Source organism: Camelus dromedarius, chromosome 12 (genome assembly GCF_036321535.1).
Source record: "Camelus dromedarius isolate mCamDro1 chromosome 12, mCamDro1.pat, whole genome shotgun sequence".
NCBI classification, from domain to species: domain Eukaryota; kingdom Metazoa; phylum Chordata; class Mammalia; order Artiodactyla; family Camelidae; genus Camelus; species Camelus dromedarius.
The window spans coordinates 6809489-6830694 of record NC_087447.1 but is presented as its reverse complement, the minus strand read 5'-3'; the positions used below and the strand labels follow the sequence as shown (position 1 = coordinate 6830694).

At 49.6% G+C, this 21206-nt stretch overlaps 1 protein-coding gene across 1 annotated transcript; it reads left to right on the top strand.

The window, feature by feature from the left end:
- Positions 1 to 1128: 1128 nt before the first annotated feature.
- On the top strand, positions 1129 to 20832 carry SLC22A20 (solute carrier family 22 member 20). The gene is made up of 10 exons (XM_010996014.1): positions 1129 to 1503; positions 1578 to 1681; positions 3123 to 3277; positions 5358 to 5526; positions 6083 to 6206; positions 7240 to 7355; positions 9487 to 9701; positions 11393 to 11501; positions 11696 to 11899; positions 20736 to 20832. Exons 1-10 carry the CDS (start codon positions 1129 to 1131, stop codon positions 20830 to 20832), a joined length of 1668 nt encoding a protein of 555 aa, XP_010994316.1.
- The last annotated feature ends 374 nt before the right edge of the window (positions 20833 to 21206 follow it).

The window sequence follows — 21206 nt, the reverse complement described above, 5'->3', positions numbered from 1 at the left end:
AGGGGAGTTGTCCTTGTGACCCAGACACCTGCATTTTATATAAGCTGCTCCAGCCCCTCTGGGATCCCAGCTCTTCTTACCAGAGATACGAGTGGGTTGAGATGGGGGTGGAGGAGGGGATGGGATGGGGGAAGGGGTGAGCCACACAGTAGGGCAGCATCTGCAGAGCAAAGGCTAACGGAGCCCAGGGGTGGGGGTGGGGCTGCTCTCCACCACTGGGACCCCCAATTGGAGCCCCAAATGGCAGGCTATCTGGCATAGGACTTGGAGTGGGCATTTTGCCTTTGGGAATCCCTGGGCCAGGTCCAGCTGGGCCTTGGCATCCTCATGAGGAAAGGGGGCGGCCCATCGCTTCCTGGGAGCTTGGGCTGGTTGGTGAGAGGGCCAGGTGGAGGGGTGGGGGGCCAGGTGCACAAGGCCTTACCCCCTTAGTTCTCTGTGTTGGGTCTTCTTTGATGACAGGGTTGGGACACTAGGTCCGGATGATCCGAGGCCCTGGCCCCTCACAAACCCCCAGCCTGCGAGTGCTTGGGGCGGAGGCAGGGAGTGCCGGGCTTCCTCTTGGTTGCCCTGTTTGGGCATTTGTAAAGGACCTTTTTCTGAGTGTCTTCTGTGCAGCCCCTGACTTCCAGGGAAGTTGGGGAGAGGCAAGCAGCCATAGTCACTGGTACCCCCTTGTGTGACCTCCAAGCATTTAAGGCTCTGGCCTCAATGGAGCCCAGTGACAGGGACTGGCCTTGGAATTGGACTCACAGTGGCCTCCAGAGGAAAGAGGAGGCTGAGGATGATGCTGCATTTACTGCTGGGGTCCTCCCACTGAGGGTGGGGAGTGGGCGGCTGGGCCTACAGACCTGGGCAGTGGGCTGTGAGGTGGCCCTCTAGGACCCCTTGCTCTTCTAACTCGGGAGGTGAGACAGAGAAATGAGGAGAAAAGGCTCAGCAGGAGAGGGACCCCTGCAGACATGGGGACACCCGAGGCCTCCTGTGAGGTGTAACCTGACCCCTCTGAGTTGCCGGACACAAGGCATCTGTGGTCCTACCCCGGGCCTGTTTCTCCACCTCCTTGGGCCTGTCCCAGCCCCTTTACATAAGGCCCCGCAGGCTGGGCCTCAGGTCAGGCCCGGGGCCATGGCCTTCACAGACCTGCTGGATGCCCTGGGTGGCGTGGGCCGCTTCCAGCTGGTCTACACAGCCCTGCTGCTGCTGCCCTGCAGCCTGCTGGCCTGCCACAACTTCCTGCAGAACTTCACGGCCGCCGTGCCCCATCACCACTGCCGAAGCCCTGCCAACCACACTGCGGCCGCCACCAATGACTCGGGGGCCTGGCTGAGGGCCACGGTGCCCCTGGACCGGCTTGGGTCCCCCGAGCCGTGCCAGCGCTTCACAGAGCCTCAGTGGGCCCTCCTGAGCCCCAACACCTCCGTCCACAGGGCGGCCATGGAGGGCTGCAGGGACGGCTGGGTCTACGACCACAGCATCTTCCCGTCTACCATCGTGATGGAGGTCAGAGGGGGCCGGGGTGGCGCAGGGGGCTGGCACCCAAGGCTGAGGCTGGAGCGTCCCTCCCACCCCTGCAGTGGGATCTGGTGTGTGAGGCCCGCACCCTCCGTGACCTGGCTCAGTCCATCTACATGGCCGGGGTGCTGGTGGGCGCCGCTGTGTTTGGCAGCCTTGCAGACAGGTGAGCCTTTGGGGATCAGGGTCTTATCCTCCCGAGTCTCTTCATTAATTTTTCTCTACTAAAGGTTATTCGTGTATTTTAAAATAGATAATACATATAATACATTCACATGGTTCAAAATTCCAGAAAGTGCAAGAGGGTGTGCAGGCAGCATTTCTACCAGTAATTTCTAGAGGGCAGCCTGGTTTCTGTGTATCTCACTGAGATACTTTATTTTATACAATGCAAGCAAACATGTACATTTAGTCTGTCCTCCCTCTTTATACAAATGCTGGCACATCCCAGGCATGGTTCTGTACTTGGCTTTTACTTCAGTCGTGGCCTCTGCATATTCCTTCAGAAAGAGCTTTCCCACCCGCCCTACGTCCGGGCTGCATCCCAGTGTGCAGATGAGCCAGAACTGACCACAATGGCCCTGAAGGGGAGAGAGATGCCCAGGAAAGGTGGCACTACCTTGGCTCTGATGACGTCGGCTCCCTCGCCTCCTCTGTCCTCTTTTCCCTTCCTTCCTGCTCCACCTCCTCCCCACTCCCTCTCTCCTCTCCCCTCCTTGCGGCCCCTCCTCTCACCGTTCAGGTTCTGAGGGGCCCTCTCAGACTCCAGCCCCTGTGCTGCGTGCCTCAGGCCCCTCGTGGGAGGCTCTGTCACAGTCCTGTCACCCCGTGTCATGACACATCTGATCTTTCCGGCATGGGCCTGTATCTTATCCATCGTGTCTTGTCATCAGCCCCCAGCTCAGGCCTGCCACTTGGGGGTGATCGATGGACATCTGTGTAACAGAAGAAATGAACAAATGAATGAGTGAATGAATGAGTGAATGAATGGGCGTTTGGAGAAGAAATATTGCCCACCTGGCCAAGCCAGGGCTCCAGCCCTGGACCCTCACAAATGGGGCAGTGCCAAGGCCCTGCTGCCCTGGCCTTGGACCCCTCTATGTTGTAGCAAGCCCCCACCCTACCCTGGTCTCCCCAACATCACCAGTTCAAATGAAGCCTGGACCCTGGGGTCCTGCTCTCAGCAGCTTAGGCCCCACCAAGTGCTTGTCCCACTGTGAGCTCTGGTTTAAGGCCTCCCACCTGCCAGAAAGTCACTCAGCGGAACCTCTCATGACCCACTGCACCAGTCTCTCGGCCTTTGCAGCATCTCTGCCCTTCTCCAACCCTGGGAGAGCGGGGGCTTGCTAGGGAGCCAGAAATACTTACTCCCTGAGTGAAAGAACAAAGGCAGGAATACGTCTCTTCACCCCCACTTTTCCTCCACCCCATGCCTCTCCCTCCCTGGCTCTGCCAGTGCCTGGGTCCCAGCGAATGCGCTTCCATTACGGACACGTGGCATTCAGATTTGGGCGGGGGTCACTTCCTCTCACCCTCCCTCCACAACCCCCATGGAGGATGCTGCTGCCACCCCTGGAACCCTAACCCTGTATCCATGCTGGGCTCAGGCTGGGCCGCAAGGCCCCCCTGGTCTGGTCATACCTGCAGCTGGGGGTTTCGGGAGCGGCCACGGCGTACTTCGGCTCCTTCAGCGCCTACTGCATCTTCCGGTTTCTGACGGGCATGACCTTCTCCGGCATCATCCTGAACTCCCTCTCTCTGGGTGAGTCCGGCCACGGAGGGGCCTGGAGGGGAGGAGGCTCTAGGAAGAGGGGATGGCAGTCCCTTTGTCAGACGTCTTTCTTGTTTCATTGTGTTGGGACCTCAACTCAGAGCCTCCCACCAAGGTTCTCGGGAGGCCTGGGCTCCCGGGGAGCCACGGACTCTGGGTGGCAGTTTGCCTGTCTGCCAGCTGAGAGGGCTGGGTTCATTCCTGTGTCAGTCAGTCAACAATAACCACCTACTGAGGGCCTACTGTGTGCCAGGCTTGGTTGGGGGTGCTCTCTGCGGGGGACACAGTGGCCCCCCAGGGGGGCAGGCAGCCCTGAGATAATGTGGTTCCAAAGGGGTGGAGTTTCCCCTTGGTACTGTGTGGAGACCTGGCCTCCGGGGTGTCAGGTGGGAATGTCCCCACCTCCAAAGTGACAAGGCCAGTCCTCACTCCAGGCTGGTTCCAGGCAGCTCCTGGTGGCTGTGGCAGAGAGTACCATGGGCAGGGGAAGACCACCCTGGACATAGGCCTGCCACCTGCCTGCGTGTCCCTCTGATTACTTGGTTTGCTCCTGAGGACACCACAGGGGGGGTCTGAGGGATCGGAGTCTGCTGCTGAGGATGGGTCTTTCATCCCAGGAGTTGGGGGACCCTTGGGGCTGGAGAGCCAGGAGGCACCAGGCTGGCACACTGGACACCTCCCCTCCCCACATGAAGACATCGAAGGGCGCTGAGGTCACGTGGGATCTCAGCAAATCCCAGCCCACCTGCCTCATTCTTCGAAGTGAGCATCCAATCATGGCTCATGGAACCTGAAGGCAGGAAGAGTCATCCAAGGTCCATTTCCTGCTAGAATCATTTCTATAACACACACATCTGCGCACACACACACACATGCATACTCATGTACATGCTCCCCTACACACACCCCCTACACACACAGACAACTACGTGCCGGGCACAATTCTAGGCACGGGAGAGGCAGCAGTGAACAAATCAGATCCTGCTCTAAGGAGCCCCTGTTCTTGTGCAGGAAGACAGATAAGAAACAAATAGGCGAGCAATATAGTGTATTAGGAGGTGACAAGTGCTATGGAGGAAAACGAAAGCCCAAGAGGGCAATGAGAACGGCCGAGGCGGAAGGGAGAGTCTGCAGTTTTGTTGGCTCAGGGACAGCTTTGGCAAGAAGGGGTCACTTCGAGCAAAGCTTGAGGGAGGTGAGGAGGGCAGTGTGATGGGCTCAAGAGTGAGGAGGTCTTTGTGGCTGGAGCAGAGCTGGGGTGGGTGACAGGTCAGGGTGATGCGGGACAGACCCTTAGCAGTAGAGGAAGCAGGAAGGGCTGGCTCAATCCTGCAGGTAGAAGCAACAGGATGTGCAGATGGACTGAACACACGAGCTGGCTGTTCACTGGACAGAAGCATCGTCCTCAGTTTATCTTGGCTGCCCTGTAAGAGTGTGCCATGCTTCATGTAACCCATCCCTCATGGATGGACATTTAGGTTATTTTCAAGTTTTGCCACTTGCAAAAAATCACGTAATTAAGAGCTGTTATATTCCCTTTTCTACCAAGGGATGTTCACATCCTTTGCCCATTTTTCTTTTGGCTTGTTGAGCTACCAATTTGTAAGAACTCTTCCACTATTAGGGAAATTTGTTAAAGAACTGTGATTTGAGTTGCATTTTTTTTCCTGTGTCTTTTTATGCTGATGTTATGACTTTGCTTATGGTGGGTATTTTTTTTTTAATGCAGATACTTCTTATTTTTATGAAGTCAAGTTTGTTGGTCTTTCCTTTTGTCGCTTCTGGGTTTTGTGACATTCTTTGAAAAGCCTTTCCTGACGCATGAGATTGAAAAAGAAAAAAACAGACTACCACAATTTCTTCTAATACTGTTGTGGTTTCATTGTTTGCACTTACTGCTTTGGTCCACCTGGAGTTTACCTGAGTTTGAGGACTGAGGTTGGGCCACCTTCGTCTGTGTCCAGAGGGTCTCTGGAGTGATCCAGGTGGCCACAGAGTCATTATACAGGGGCAGGTGCGGTGACCGCGTGAGCAATGCGTCTCACTGAACCTGTTGTGGTTTTCTCCGCAGTCGTGGAGTGGATGCCCGCCCGGGGCCGGACCGTGGCGGGGGTCCTGCTGGGCTACTCCTTCACCTTGGGTCAGCTCATCCTGGCCGGAGCGGCATACCTGATCCGCCCCTGGCGGTGGCTGCAGTTGGCTGTCTCTGTTCCTTTCCTCATCTTTTTCCTCTATTCTTGGTATGTCCTGAGCAGAGATGGGTGGGGGAGGGTGCACCTGTGTGGCCAAGCTGTCATCTGTCCCTTTGGAAGGCTTGGAGTGACTGGGACTTGCCGGACATGGAAGGAGGCTGTGCTCCTGGAGGCTCACAAATACTCCACATGGTAGCATCCTTTAGGTTCATGCAGGGTCCAGAACATCCCAAGTGCTCTGCCTTCATCAATTCTTTGTGCCTCACAACAACCCCAGGGACATTTTATTAGGAGGGAAGCTGAGGCACAACCTAGGGTGGGCCCATGACTTACTTAAGGCCACCCACTGGGGTCAGAACCAGGTTCAAAAATGAATCTGTGGAAATCCCAAGTCCCGTGTCGTCTAAGTACCCTTTGGAGATTCCCTGAATGAAGTGCTGCAAAAAAGGGAAGCCGAGTGTCCCCCAATCTTATTGAATCTGCTGACAGCAGGATGTTTCACCTTCCCAGGGTCTGACAGGGGAACGAAGGTATACTTGGGTTGGGGGAACAGAAAGAGTGCCACTCTGCCCTGGGTCATTCTTCATCCTTCTCTTGGCCCCAGGTGGCTGCCAGAGTCGTCCAGATGGCTCCTCCTTCATGGCAAGTCCCAGCTAGCAATGCAGAACCTGCGGAGGGTGGCTGTGATGAACGGGAGAAAGGAGGAAGGGGAGAGGCTGACCAAGGAGGTAGGCAGGACAGGTGGGAGCAAGGATAGCAATGGGTTTCAGCCTTGCTGGTGGCCTCGAGACGTATTAGAGTTTCGTAGCTTCCCAGGACTCACCTGCCATCCAGGTGAAAAGGCTGGGAATAAATAGAGTGGGAAGCATTCCAGTGTGGTAAAGATGTTCAGCCACTGAATGGCTGCATGGTCTAGGGTAAATAATTTAACTGCTTTGTTCATCAGTCTATCCATTCGTGCAGTGGGGAAAAAATCCATTCACATTCAGCTGAATTATAAACAAAATAATACAATAAAATTAAAAAATCATAAAATGAAATTATCAAAAAATCAAAAATAAAAGTACCATTTATTATAAGACAGTTCCTGTTTATTAGTAGTAAGTATCTTTATTGAGCCCCATGGTAGGCACTATGCTAAGGGCTTTATGTACACAATCTCATTTAATGCCTCATTTTTGCCCTTGAGGAAACTAAAGTTTGGATTATCAAGTTACCTAACACAGAAGGGAACAGACAGGGAAACAATAACTTAGGTAATTTGCCTAAGAACGGACAGCAGGAAGTGGCAGAACCACTTGGAACCCTTGCTCTTTTTTTAATTTTATTTTTATTTTGGGGGGAGGTATTTAGGTTTATTTATTTTTTAAGTGGAGGTATTGGGGATTGAACCCAGGACCTCATGCCTGCTAATCACGCGCTCTACCACTGAGCTGTACTCTCCCCCCTGGAACCCTTGCACTTAACTGTTGGCTGAGACTCTCAGAGTCGATGCCAGGAATGGAACCACGGGTGTTTATTTCAGCCTAATCAGAAGGCAGCCCTGGAGCCTTGGGACCCACATTGGAGCCTCTGCTTTATCTCGAAGCCCTGGAAACAGCCTGTGCAGGGCCATCAGTCCCAGGATGGAGAGGAGACTAAGGCCAACCACCCTGCCAGGGATCTCACCCTTGGCCCTCCTCTCCACAGATGAAGGGATACCCAGCAGGGAAACAGGATACCAGATCCCTCCCTTCCGCTGATCAAACTCTCCTTGCCCAGGTGGTGAGCTCCTACATCCAGAGTGAGTTTGCAAGTGTTCACACCTCCAACTCAGTCTTGGATCTTTTCCGAACCCCAGCCATCCGTAAGGTCACGTGCTGTCTCATGGTGGTCTGGTAGGTGATGCGCTCATGCCCAGGGCTTTGACCCAAGGCAGGGAAGCCTTGTCCTCACTGAGAAACTCTTAAATATGTGCTTAATGCAATGAGCAGGAGAGCCTTGTGAATTCAATCCTGTTTCACACCATTTCTCCAGTGTCTTCTGAGCATGGAGGGTACTCCAGCCCCTTGCAGGATGCTGAGATGTGGTCATACATGAGGCACCTATGCTGACCTATCTGGGCAGTGGGTCTCACTGGAGTGCAAACACCTATTAGAATCACCCAGGCGGTGAGGGAGCCGTGTCAGGGAAGCTGAGGCAAGAGGAACCGTCCAGAAGGGAATGGTCAGTGGAGGACAAGTGTGGGAGAAAAGAGCATCTCTAAGAGGGGGGTCCAGGTAGGGTAAGGAGATCAATGAAGCAGAACCGTCTTTCCAAGGTTGGATTATTTATTCTCAGGGATAACAACTGTAGACCAAATTAAGCCCACTTTGCACTGCCTCCCCTGTAGTATTAAGGGCCATAAGTATTTCACCTGAGTTTGTTCAGAATAATATGTTGGGGGTCTTGCTTCTCCTCCCCACCTGGGAGCAGCCAAGTGGTGAAATCAGACCCTGGTTCTCCCTTGATGCCCTCAGGCCTGCCTCAGGCCAACAAGAATTATTGCTTCCTTTTCCAGACGTTTCTTTTCTTTTTCCCCATCTCCACTGACTTGCGCTGCTGGGACTGCCGGGAGGCCCAGTAAGAATGTCTCAGATGCTGGGCCCTGCTTGGAGAGAGCCCGCTGCCATATTCTAATTTTCCACTTGCCTTCCCGACACGTTCCTGGATCTCTCTGTGCCAGCTTGTCCTGCAAACAAAAAAGACCCGGACGAGTTCAGGAGGGCCCATCCCAAGCCCCTCCCTCAGGGACATTTGTTCTGTTTTGTTTGCTTTGCTTTTATTAAGTGTGGTAAAATACAAGTAACATAAACTGTAGCATCTTAACCATTTGTAACCGTGTAGTTCAGTAATGTTAAGTGCCTTCACCACCAACCTCACCACCAACCGTCACCAGAACTCTTTGCATCTTGCAAAACTGAAACTCTGTAGGGGAGGGTATAGCTCAAGTGATAGAGTGCATGCCTGGGCGAGCATGAGGTCCTAGGTTTAATCCCTAGTACCTCCATTAAAAGTAATAATAATAATGATTAAATAGGCAAACCTAATTACCTCCCCCCTCCAAAAAATACAATAAAATAGAGCAGAGCTCAGCAAATGTCTTAAAAATTAATTAACTAATTTTTAAAAACATTAAAAAAAAAAAACCCTGAAACTCTGTACCTGTTAAACAATGCCTCCCTATCCCCATCTCCCCTCAGCCTCTGGCAACCACCACTCTACCTTCTGTGTCTATGAACTGGACTACTCTAGGAACCTCCCATAAGTGGAATCGTACGGTATTGATCTTTTTGTGATTGGCTTCTTTCACTTAGTGTAACGTCCTCAAGGCTCACCCACGTTGCAGCAGATGACAGACGGCCTTCCCAAGGCTGAGTAACTCCTGTGTAGCCCGCTGTTACATATAACATCTTGTTTAGCTATTCATTTGACGATGGACACTTGGATTGCTTCCACATTTTGGCGATTGTGAGCAGGGCTGCTGTGAATATGGATGCACAAATACCTCCTTGAGACACTTCCTCCCCTTTTACATTTCTGTGGAGACCCCCAGGGTGGGAGCCCCAGGCCCCTGCAGTCAGTTTGACCGTCACCCCCTTCGGCAGAAGCAGCCACTTTCAGGGGCCGATTCTCAGTGAACACTGGGAGACATGGTGAGGGTCCTAGGGACGGCCCTACTGGAAGGTTCTCATTTTCTCCCTCCAATTCTTGAGGTGATGCCCAGGTCCGCACTGAAGGCTGGAGGTGGCAGGGCTGGAGTGTGACGAGGGAAACCACACACCCCAGAGCCCACGAACTGGACTCTGGGGAGCAGGTGGGTTGAGGGGCCTGGGCCCTAAAGGCCAGAAGCAGACTTTGAGACCAGGAGAGGGTGTTGTGCAAAGTCAGGGAGAGAGGAGTTCTGTGTCATTCATCCTTGTGTGCCCGCCGCGGGTCCGGAACAGTGAGCCCTGGTGTGAAGCAGAACCTTTTCACCGCCTCGCCCAGGTTCTCCAACTCCCTGGCTTACTACGGCCTGGCCATGGACCTGCAGAAGTTTGGGCTCAGCGTGTACCTGGTGCAGGTCCTGTTCGGGGTCATAGACATCCCGGCCATGCTGGTGGCCACCACCACCATGATTTATGTCGGCCGCCGGGCCACAGTGGCCTCCTTCCTCATCCTGGCCGGACTCATGGTGATCGCGAACATGTTTGTGACAGAAGGTGAGCCACACGCTTCTGCTGTTACCACCCGGGAGCCTCTGGTGTGTGGGGTCTGGTGGGCAACAAACACTACAGGGGAACAAGGCTGAGGGCTAGTCTTCTGGATCTGGAAAGAAGGTGACTGTTGACTGGTAGAACTTCTATTTATCACTTAGAACCTAGTAGCAGTGTCGTGGGGGAGACTCTGCAAAGGACATGAGTCTTTGCTTTCAGGGCATTTACTGTCTTGTCAGGGAGATTAGACTGATGCATAAACACAGCTGGAGAGGCAAAGGGCTGGCTGGTGTGTGTCCATCTGGAGCCTGGCCCAGGTAGCATCTCAAAGGTCAAGAAGTTGTTGTTTGAACCTCAGCCGCTGTCTCTGGAATGCTGGTTTGCAAAGCAGGCTGTAACCATCACCACCTGGAGACCTTTGAAAACTCCCAAAGCCCATGGGCTCCGGGCCAAATGCAATTCATCTCAAAGACTGGGACCCAAAACTCAGTATTTAAAAATTGTCAGGTGATTGCAGCTAGAAGCCAGGATTGCATATCAGAGCCCTTAACATGTGCCCAGCTGTGACCCTAGTCCTGCCACCATGGCCTTGGACAGGTTGTCTGATCGCTCTGTCCTTCTGTTCCTCCCCTGTAACATGGATAGACTATTACTATTGGTATTTTGGTATGTTTGTCTTCTAATCTTTTTTCCTATTTACAGGTTTTATACTTGACAGAATTGAGATATTTTATGTATGTACACACAATAATATAAATAGGATTATATATGTATAGATGCATAGATGTATTTTTATATATAGTATCCTTTTTCACTATATGTTGTAGCATAAATCTGCTTTCCCATGTTAGTACAGATGTTTCAAGACCCTAATTTTTTATACTATTTAATATTTCACCTGATTGATGTTTTCAACTCTAGCTGCACATTAGACTCTCCTGGGGATCTTTAAAAAAAATTCCCAAACTTGAGCCCATTCCCAAGAGGCTTTGATGTAATAAAGATGAAGCAGGGCCCAGGGCTGGGTGTTTTATAAAATCTCCCCTCCTGATTCCAGTCTGCAGCCAGAGCTGCCACCAGATCCAGAGGATGGGCCATAATCTCTTTGACCATTGCCCAGATGTTGGGCGTGTGCATTGGAATGTTGCTGTTTATAACCCACAGTAGGACAAGTGGGCAAATAATGATGGTAACAGCAAACCCTCAATGACACTGAGCATTTTGCTCTTACGACATCATATCAACCTTCCGACAAGCCCATGAAGCAGGTGCAGGTATCTTCCTCATTTTACAGATGAGGACAGGGAGGCTCAGGGAGGTTAAGTCACAGTGACTGAAGTCACCCAGCTGCATCAGGGCTAGGATTTGAACCCAGGCCTAACTGCACAGTTTGTCCTGCCTCCCCAGCAAGACTTGGTGACAGATGGAAATAGGGGAGGAAGGAGGCAGAGATCAGAGAAGGACTGTGTGGGGACTTGTGGATTCCAGGTGGTGGAAACCAGGATCCTCCCCTTCCAGATTCCGTGCCCTGCTCCCACCCCGCCATGGCTCTGCCTCCCTCCTCCATCTTTAGCATCTTCAGGCTCTGAGTCTCACCCTGTCCCCTCCTGAGTCCCTCCCAACCCCCCACCCCCGCCCCTGTGCTCCCGTTTGGGGCTCGGGGCTCCCCCCACAGCTCCACCTCTCCCTCTCCGCAGATATGCAGACCCTGCGCACCGCCCAGGCGGCCCTGGGCAAAGGCTGCCTGGCCAGCTCCTTCATCTGCGTGTACCTGTTCACGGGAGAGTTGTACCCCACGGAGATCAGGTGGGTGCAGGGCCGGAGTCAGAGGAGCGCCTGCCCCGAACTGGGACACCCTCGCTCCAGGCTGATGCCCGCCGGGCTACGGAAGCAGGATCCCCATCTCCGTCCTGCTCTGCCCCTGACACTCAGGACCTGGTCCTTCCAGCCCCTTTGAGGTCCAGACCACGGCCACTGACCCGGCCACACTATTCCAACAGGCAGCTGGGGATGGGCTTCGTCTCGGTCAACGCGCGCCTTGGTGGCCTGGCGGCGCCCCTGGTCACCATGCTTGGGGAGTTCAGCGCTGTCCTGCCGCCCGTGGGCTTCGGGGCCACCTCGATCCTGGCCGGGCTGGCCATCTGCTTCCTGGCTGAGACCCGCAACGTGCCGCTTGTGGAAACCATCGAGGCGATGGAGAGGAGGTGAGGGGCCTCAGGGTACGGTGCGGGGCGTTGACGGGCAGCAGGCTGCGGTTCCGGAGAGACAACTGCGCGCGGGTCCTCCAGCCGCTGCTAAGGCGCCCGGGGGCGGGTGAGGGCAGAGCCCCGCCACCCAGCGTGCCTGCCCACCTCCGTCTTCGCGGCTTCGCTTCCCACAGCGTGTGGTGCCACGGAAATAAGAATAAATTGTGGGCCAGGAAAAATCGGACCGTGAGTTGAAGTGAAGCCCCGCAGAGAAGTGGGGTGATGGTTTGGGGAGAGGAGGTGCCATAGTCTGAAACAAAGACAGGCCCATGTGGTTGCCTGGTGGGCGTTGATTTTGGCTCTGAACTTCTGGCAGTAGAAGGGGAGACCCCCTAAACGACTTTTTTTTCAGAGAGGAATAGGAATACCAGTTCCTTGAAGAAGGCAAAGCTCTTCTCAGCAACTAACACTAGAAGACAGTTCTCTCCTGGGTCTCCTTAGGGAGGTCACTGAGTAAGGTAGCAATGATGTCTGTGACAACGTTTCCAAAATAAGTGCGGAGGGGACTTGATATGGCTGCTTGAAGTATTTCTCAGCAACACGGGCTCAGTGAAGACCCTTAGTTTTGGGGAGCAGGGGCCAGAGAGCTCTCTGAGTCCAGCTTGATCCCACAGCTGAATCCATCTGTTCCCAGGGGCCTGTGTGGATGGACTGTGTTTCCATCTCTTAAAAATAACACCCTCCCCCGACTCCAGCCCACTCCCCCATGAACAGCCTGTGTCAACCCTGAGCTGTGGACAAAAGCTAGACTCACATAGCTCCAGGATATATTCCTTGGCAAGTCCTATCAATTTTGCCTCCAAAATATATTTTGAATCTGTCCCTCTCTCTCCACCCTCGTGGCCACCCTCTTGTCCTGGCCACCATCATCCCTTGTCTGGACAATTACAAGAGCCTCAGATCCTCCCACTCTCCACTGTATCCCTACACAGCCGCTGGTGTGAAAGGCTTGTCATGTAAGTAGAATCACATTATTCCTCTGCTCGGAATCCTCCCTTGGCTCTCTTTTGCATTGAAGATAAAAACTGAAATCTTACAAGGCCCTCAGGATCTGGTCCCTGTACACCTCCCTGTGGTCAGCCTGGCCACCACGAGGCTGTTCCCTCTGTCGGAAAGGCTCCTCCCTTTGCTCTTGACCTGCGCTCATCCTATAGAACGGATGTAGGTCCAGGTATCCCAAGTGCTGCGATAAGTATTTGTCAATAATCCAGTCCCGAGCCTGTTTGCAGATGCTCTGAGATGTTGCCTGAGGGCCTCAAGTACATGGAAAGGAAATTGGAGAAGTGCCCTGCCCTAATATGACCAAGAGAACCACTGTGATGGTCTGTCCTGGGCATTTTTTAAATCAGATTTTGCTTGTATTGGTAATAGAAAAATCCCAGTAATGCCAAATGAAATTCTAGATTAGGTAACATAGCTCCTTTTGACCTTGTCAGGAACAATTAGTTATAAAACTAGAGTATGTTGTTACTGGATATGAACCAACTGAATTTTGGAGACCATTTACTAAAAATGACTTCAATTTTTATAGTAATTAACAGCAAGCCATTCTTTCTCACAACAGTTTGCTGTTTGTGTTTGATCTAGCTGGTTCTGTCAGGACTCCCTCCCAGGAGCGAGGAAGAGCTTGCACAAACTGAAAAACTATATCGATGTCCTGTACTGAGGTCCACAATACAGGAAGCTCTCTTAAGCTCAGCAAAATAGTCCTGTATTTTGTTTTGCTTTTATTGTTTATTTTTTAAATTGTATATATGTATGTGTGCATATGTGTGTGTATGTGTGAGTGTGATTTGGAACAGTCTCAAACTTGCAAAAGGGCTAGTGCTGGACAAAGAACTTTTTTTCCCTGAAAATATGGAGAAAGTTGTTGAAATCTCTTTCAAATACTTTAATGTGTATTTCCTCCAAACAAGGATATTCGCCTATATAATCACACTATAACCATCACAATCAGAAAGTTAATTTTGCTGTGTGACTACCATGTCATCCTCAGACCTCATTCAAATTTCGCCAGTCCTCCCCAGCAACGTCCTATAGAGCAAGAGGATGGGGTTCAGAATCACAAGTGGCATTTAGCTGTTGTGTCTCTTTCAGGCTGGAGCTGGCCCTTCACTCTGACTTTCACGACTCCGGCAAATACACAGGGTGTTATAACTGGAAGAACTAATAAGACGCCACAAAGCGCACTTAATTGAGGCTTTCATAAGACAAAGTACACACTGCAGCAGAAGGAAGAAAATACAGGCAAACATCGGGAAGACTCAGGGGCCCCCAGGCACATCTCCCAGGGTCTTCTCTTAGTCCCCAGGAAGTGAGTCCTCCCTGCATCACACACCATCAAGATGAATGTGAGATATCTCCATCTCAGGGAAGCACAAGTTTGCTGCGGGGTCTTTTATATCCCATTGGTCACAGCCAAAACCAGGCTGTCTAATCCGGTAAACCAGACACAGACCATGAATCTATACTTTTCGATAAACAACATAGATAAGCTGGTAGAAGCTGCCTCCAAGAAGAGAGCCAGACCTTGTCTTCTTGGTTGATGGTCAGTGTTTTGGGTCCAGATATCTTTGAAGGTGAGCACAGAGTCATGGACCTGCTTCAGGTTAACAATCACTTGACTAGTTTTTTCTTTATATTTTTTATTGGTGTATAGTTTATGTACAATATTATATAAGTTGCAGATGCACAATGTAGTGATACACAATTTTTAAAACTTTAACTATTTTGAAGATTACAGACCAGTTCTTTGTAGGTTTTCCCTTGATTTGGGTTTTTCTGACGTTGCATGTTATGGCTTATGCACCTCTGGCAGCATTATCACAGAAATGATGCTGTGTCCTGCGCATGGCGTCCCATCAGGTGGTGTGCGATTTTGATTTGTGATGTCCTCTTTGATCCCTTGATTAAAGTGATATCCGCCAGGCTTCTCCACTGTAAAATTACTCATTTCCCCTTTGTAATTAATAAGCATTTTAGGAGGAAGTACTTTGAAACTATGTAAATATTTTATTCCCCATCAAACTTTCAATTATTTTTTGTTCCATTATGGATTCATAAATTCTCATTTTTTCCAATGGATTATACTCTGTTTATTTTGATGGTTAATTTGTACTAGATTTGCCAGTGCAAACTTTTTGGCTTCTGTGTCCTTTAACATTCTTTAAGCACACCCTTGCTTTTTGGCAAAACCAGGTATTCTATGCTCATCATTTCCCTGCAGCTGTCCTGGGAGCAGCTATTTCTCCGAGTGTCCTGGTTCATTTTAGTGGAGAATGATATTTAGAAGCCAAGATCTAGGGGTGAGGTACTCATTGTTACTGGATTTTTCTGCTTTCAAGTCCTCTCAGTGATCAGAGGCAGCGAATTTGTGAATATGCATAGACACACACTCTTACATCTTTATTTCTATATCTATAGATCATACTGAAAACCTCTGGATCACTCACAAGATAAGCTTGCACACACATTCACACACCAACTCCAATTCCAATCCAACACCACAGGGTTCATCCCCCTTTTTTCCCTTTTCATATTTAACTCCCTTCTCTGACAATTAGAAATCTGCCTCCCCTCATCCTTAGTATATTTGCTTATTTGATCAGTCCCCCTGCATGTAACCCATCCTCCCCGCAGGGACACTCTCCACACCCGACTTGGGCCCTGACACCCCATTTCAGGCCACCCCTCCACGTAGACACCTACCTTGCTCTGATCCATGTGATGGCTTTAGAGTTGAATTGTTCAGGAAGAAAAGAGAAGAAAAGCTTTTCACGTATTTCTGATGACACAGGATGTCATTCTCACAAACAAAGGACAATCCCCTTGACTTCTCCCCTCCTCCAACTTCACGTCTCTTTAGATTCCCTCTGTCCTCACAGATTTCCCCTTGGGATTATAGCAAGTGCAACTAGCCATGCCCAAAGCCTGCTTGCATCTCATGCAAACTTTTGCATAAGAAGTTTTTAAACCTGTGGTTTATTGTGGAGGAAACAAACATGGTCCTTATTTAGCAAATAGAATAGGCTGACATCTTGGGGAAGCAAAGCCCACTCTTGGATAAACACCAGCAGGAGCACATCTAGTCAGAGCCATTCCCTGAGTGTGCTGGTAAGAGTAATGAACACTGGTCAGGAAGGGTTTGCAGAGTTCTGGAGGCCAAGGATTGTACCTGGTGTTTAATTTAGGCTTTTTGAAATCTAATCCATGTATTCAATTATCATTCATTGAGTTTCTACTATGTGCCAGACACAGTGCTAGAGTGAACACAACAGATGTGATCTCTGCCCTCTTGGAGCTTATGGAGCAAGAGAGACACACAGAGAATAAATACACACAAATAAATGTGTCATTGAGAGAGAACAACTGGGTGGTTGGGTGTAGACTGAAGGAGAAGGAGAAGGAGTTAGCCAGGCTCTGGAGAAGGAAACAGCCTATGCAAGCCCCCTGAGGTCCCAGAGAGCTAGGACGAGCTGAGTGATGGCCAGGCGTGAACCTGAAAGATGAGGCAGCCCTGGAGACCATACTGAGAATTTAGGCTTTTATTTTTAAGTCAGTAGAGGAATCACTGCAGGACTTGGAGGAAGGGATTGATGTGGTCTGGTTTATAATATTAAAGAAAAAAATCTTTCTGTCTCCTTGTCTTTATTAAATCTCAGCCTAAATGGGGCCTTGAGTCTAGGCATTTAGGGCAGTTGCTTTAGAACACAATTTCTCAAACTTTTTCCATTACCACCCACTCAAAGAGGCCTTAATATATTTACATATTTTTTCTTGTCACATCCCCAGCCTCCCAACAACCTTTTAATACCACAGATATACTGTGTATCTGTTCATGTACTGTGAACAGTGTTCTTTGTCTATATTTTGTCTTTTTTTAAATGAAGGTACTAGGGATTGAACCCATGACCTTGTGCATGCTAAGCAAGCACTCTACCACTGAGCTATAGTGTCCCACAAAGATCTTTAAAGGCCACTAACCACTGTATTATCTCAGATTTTTTTGCCCCACCAAGAACCAGTTTTTGTCCTGTTGGGGGTAATAGCCCTCCCATGAAGAATGCAAACTCTTCAGCTATGATTGTGTACCCCAACAGCCACAGGAGTCCTTGCAGGTAAGATTTTTAGATTTTTGTATAATCAGGTACATATTTAATTTGCCCCCGCATGATTCTTAAGTGTTCCAGTCCATGGGCTTCTTCTTGACAGTTCTTGTCCAACCCAACATGAGACAGAAACAACTGGGCTTGTTTGGGTCTGTTGGGAAACGGTGATGTTGGGGAAGGGGAGGCAAGAGATGGCCTCTCTCATGAGACAATCAAATGGAGTTTCAGGTGTTTGGACAATAAGAACTCAGAACTCCTCAACCCGTCTCATTTTACTCAGTCTCTAATCTCATCAAATAACTATGAGTGCCAGTGACAAGCCTGGGATGTCAAGGCTTAAGATGAAAAGAAAATGCCTGTTTCCAAGGTTCACATTACCCACCCCTAGGCTGGCGGCAAGCCAAGAGAGATTGGCTGTGATAAGCCTTTATCACTAGTTCCTGGGTTAAAGATATACATGGACTTCCTCCAGATTTATTTCACAGGCTGACAGAAATCCATTGGTGCATAACTTATTTCTACATAAATTGCCAGATCCTTCATCAATCATGAAACCAAATACTGTTTCTTCAGAATAGTCTGAAGGGCTGGTGTAGTCTGGAGGTCAGCCTCGGTGCCCTAGTTGGGTTGATGTCCTAGTTTGTTAGAACAACATAGAAAAGGAGCAGTTGACTAACCTTGTTCAAAAAGAGGAAATCCTTTTATGTGAGAATAGAACATTCATGAAGGAGGAAATTTCCATAAGAAGTAAACAGAGAAAACATATCTACCTCAGCCATAATCTAAGAAATGCAGTTAAAACCAAGAGATGACCTATTGTAAATATCCACTAACAAAAAGATTTCAAACACAGTGATAGTCAATGCAGGAGATGCGCTGGTAGCAGGGAGGAAACTCCTGCAAGCTTTCTGGAAGTTTCTTTGGCATTACTTATGGTGAGTTGGAAAATTTTTCACATTCTTCTAAGCAGCAATGATATTTCCAGGACTCTGCCCTAAAAAAAAAAAAAAAGCTGAAATGTGGACACAGTTTATCTACAAGGGTATTTATCGCCATGTTTAATGTACCAGAAAAAAGAAGTAAACTCTCCAAATATCCAATAATTTAAATAAATTATGATACACTGTGCATTAGTTAAAAGTTATGTTGGTGAAGAGCTTTTAATGGCCTGGGGAATGTTTACAATATACTGTTAAACAGTGTATTATAATTACTTATGATATTTTCCTAGTTACATCAAGAAATAGAGACTCTAAAGGGGGGAGATAAGTTAAAATGGTAACAGTGATTGCCTCAAAGTATGGGTGACATTTTGCTTTTTCTTGGCTGCTTTACTTATAAAATTTTTTAAAGTTTTTTTTTTTTTCTCTCTTTTTTTGAGGAGATGAGGGGGAGAAGTGATTAGGTTTATTTATTTATTTTAATGGCGGTACTGGGGATTGAACCCAGGACCTCATGAATGCTAAGCACGCACTCTGCTACTGAGCTATACCCTCCCCTACTTAAAAATTTTTCTCCGAATTATCTATATTTAGCAGGTTTTCTTTGGTGATCAAGGGGAGGAGACATACAATGAATAAAGTTATAAGAATTCAATTAGGTCTTTTCCCAGACACAGGGCAGCCCCTCTTGAGTCCCAGAAGTGAGGGAAGGATCTGGGCAGTGCTGAAGCTCCCCAGAGCCTGCAGGGTGGCGGAAAGACCCCGAGGAGAGGCAGCCTGGCCCGAGAAAGTTCCAAGGCTCCAGCCAGTGCCCTTCCATGGAACTCCTCCCATTGACGGGGAGCCTTGGACAGGTGAGGGGTAGAGGGGTAGGTTTTCAGCCTTTCAGCCACGGTCTGGCCCTCCACCAAGGCCAAAGTTTCAGCTCTTGGTCAGCTGGGGCCTCCCACTGCCCTCCCGTCCATGGTGAGCACCAGATGCATGGCTGACCCAAGCATATTTTTATGCTTAATTTTACTATACTTCAGATATTTTAAAAAGAAGACTGTGGATTTCAGGTCACACAAGAGGCTGACTCTGGTCATCTCTGCTTATCTGATGAGTTTTTTTTTTAACTTTTTTATTGATTTATAATCATTTTACAAAGTTGTGTCAAATTTCAGTGTTCAGCACAATTTTTCAGTCATACATGGACATATACACACTCATTGTCACATTTTTTTCTCTGTGAGCTACCATAACATTTTGTGTATATTTCCCCGTGCTATACAGTATAATCTTGTTTATCTATTCTACAATTTTGAAATCCCAGTCTATCCCTTCCCACCCTCCACCCCCCGGCAACCACAAGTCTGTATTCTCTGTCTATGAGTCTATTTCTGTCCTGTATTTATGCTTTGTTTTTGTTTGTTTGTTTGTTTTGTTTTTTAGATTCCACATATGAGCGATCCCACATGGTATTTTTCTTTCTCTTTCTGGCTTACTTCACTTAGAATGACATTCTCCAGGAGCATCCATGTTGCTGCAAATGGCATTATGTTGTCAGTTTTTATGGCTAAGTAGTATCTGATGAGTTTTAAAAATGGCATCAGCAAGCCTAACGCTTGCAGCAGTTGAATCTGGAGCCTCTCTGCCCCTGGGTGTTTATGAATCATCTTAGAAAGGGATGTGGGATCCAGACAGAACTGGAGAGAAATAGGCAGGCGGGAGCGGATCCCGCCTCTCAGCCCCCGCCTCTCAGCCCCACCACAGGCTCTTGACAGGTCAAACCAATAAGCTGAATGAACCCAAGGGACAGAGGTCAGGAAGATGAGGAGGCTTAAAGGGCAGGAAATAGAGATGTGAGACAGTAGAACGAGAAGAAAAATGTTTCTTTGTGATTCTGTTAAGACCTGATCGCTCACAAAAAGTGGCTTAAACCGCTGAAATAGATCAGAAACAGAAAGGGTAAGGTAAAAATACTGATGAAATGTTTTGAACATTGAAAAAGTTCTAAAAATGTAACCAGCTGAAATTGGACAGGAGCACTTGGCAAACTCTGTGAAGGCTTAAAACAAGATTACGAAAACTGAGACAATTAAATAGAAAAACAAACAATTCTTAGTCTGTGCAAGAGGAGGATAAAATAAACAGGAGGCCAGAACCCAAATATTTTAAAGACTAGAGGGTTAAAAGAGGAACTGGTCAAACTGGACCTGGTCAAAGACAGAAGCCCTGAGGGAGCCCTCAGGCTATTGGGGGGCTATTGGAGGGCACCCCCCATGCCCACCCCCTCCCCTGACACTGTCCTCCCGTCTCCTGGGCTGGCTGATGCTCTATGTGGGGCAGAGGGAGAAGGGCAGAGGCAGTGCCCAATCCCCAGGGTCTTGCTGGTGCCCCTGGACCACAGCAAGTGAGCTGAGCCTGGCTCCCCGTTCACCAGCAGGGTGACCTTGGGTTCGTGTCTGGCCTCAGGTCCTCACTGGAGGACTCTTCCACTCTGCAGCCTTTCCATGTCTGGTTCTCACCAGCCAAGCCAGCCCCTGACAGCTGTGCGCCTCTGGAACAGAGCAAGGAGGGAGCAGAAGGGACGGTGGGAGGGCAGCTGCTGAGGAGGACCAGAGGAAGGGCCGCTGCGGCTCTGCCTTCCCTGGGGACAGCGGAGACACAAACACACCCTTGACCACCACACTCACACCACCTGCCCCTCGTCACCTCCTTCCACCTTTTCATGGCATTGTCCCATTTGCCTTTTCATTTCAACAGGGTCAAAGAGGGACTTTCCAGGAAGGAGGCAGAAGAGAAAGGTGAAGAAATTTCTCTTCAGCAGCTGGGAGTTTCTCCCCTTAAAGAAACCATCTAAGCTGCCAACAGCCTGGCGCTTGCTGACAGCATCTCAGCCGGTGTCCAGACTCCCCCTGGCTTCTTCTGGAGCTGATGGGGGTGAGACTGGTCAAGGACCGCGATGGCTCTGCAAACCCATGACACAGAGCGTTGCACACACCAGGGCTGGGCTGCTGGAGAAGTCCAGCCAGCAGCAGCCAGCTGGCTTTACAGGCACAGTCAGGAGAAACCTCGCCTGGGGAACCAATGGAGGGACTGTTTTCCTTTCCCATCCCTGACTCTGCCCCTTTTAAACCTCTCTGTTCATTCTTGTTCCACTTGAAAATGCCTCTTTGCAGGGTTAGGGAACAGCCCCTGTCTGCTTGGCTCGAGGAACTTCCAGAACGCATTGTG

Coding starts and splice junctions, on each gene's coding strand:
- SLC22A20 (XM_010996014.1), top strand. CDS start 1,129: ATGGCCTTCACAGACCTGCTGGATGCCCTGGGTGGCGTGGGCCGCTTC. Junction 1,504..1,577: donor CGTCTACCATCGTGATGGAG/GTCAGAGGGGGC, acceptor CCACCCCTGCAG/TGGGATCTGGTGTGTGAGGC. Junction 3,278..5,357: donor CCTGAACTCCCTCTCTCTGG/GTGAGTCCGGCC, acceptor TTTTCTCCGCAG/TCGTGGAGTGGATGCCCGCC.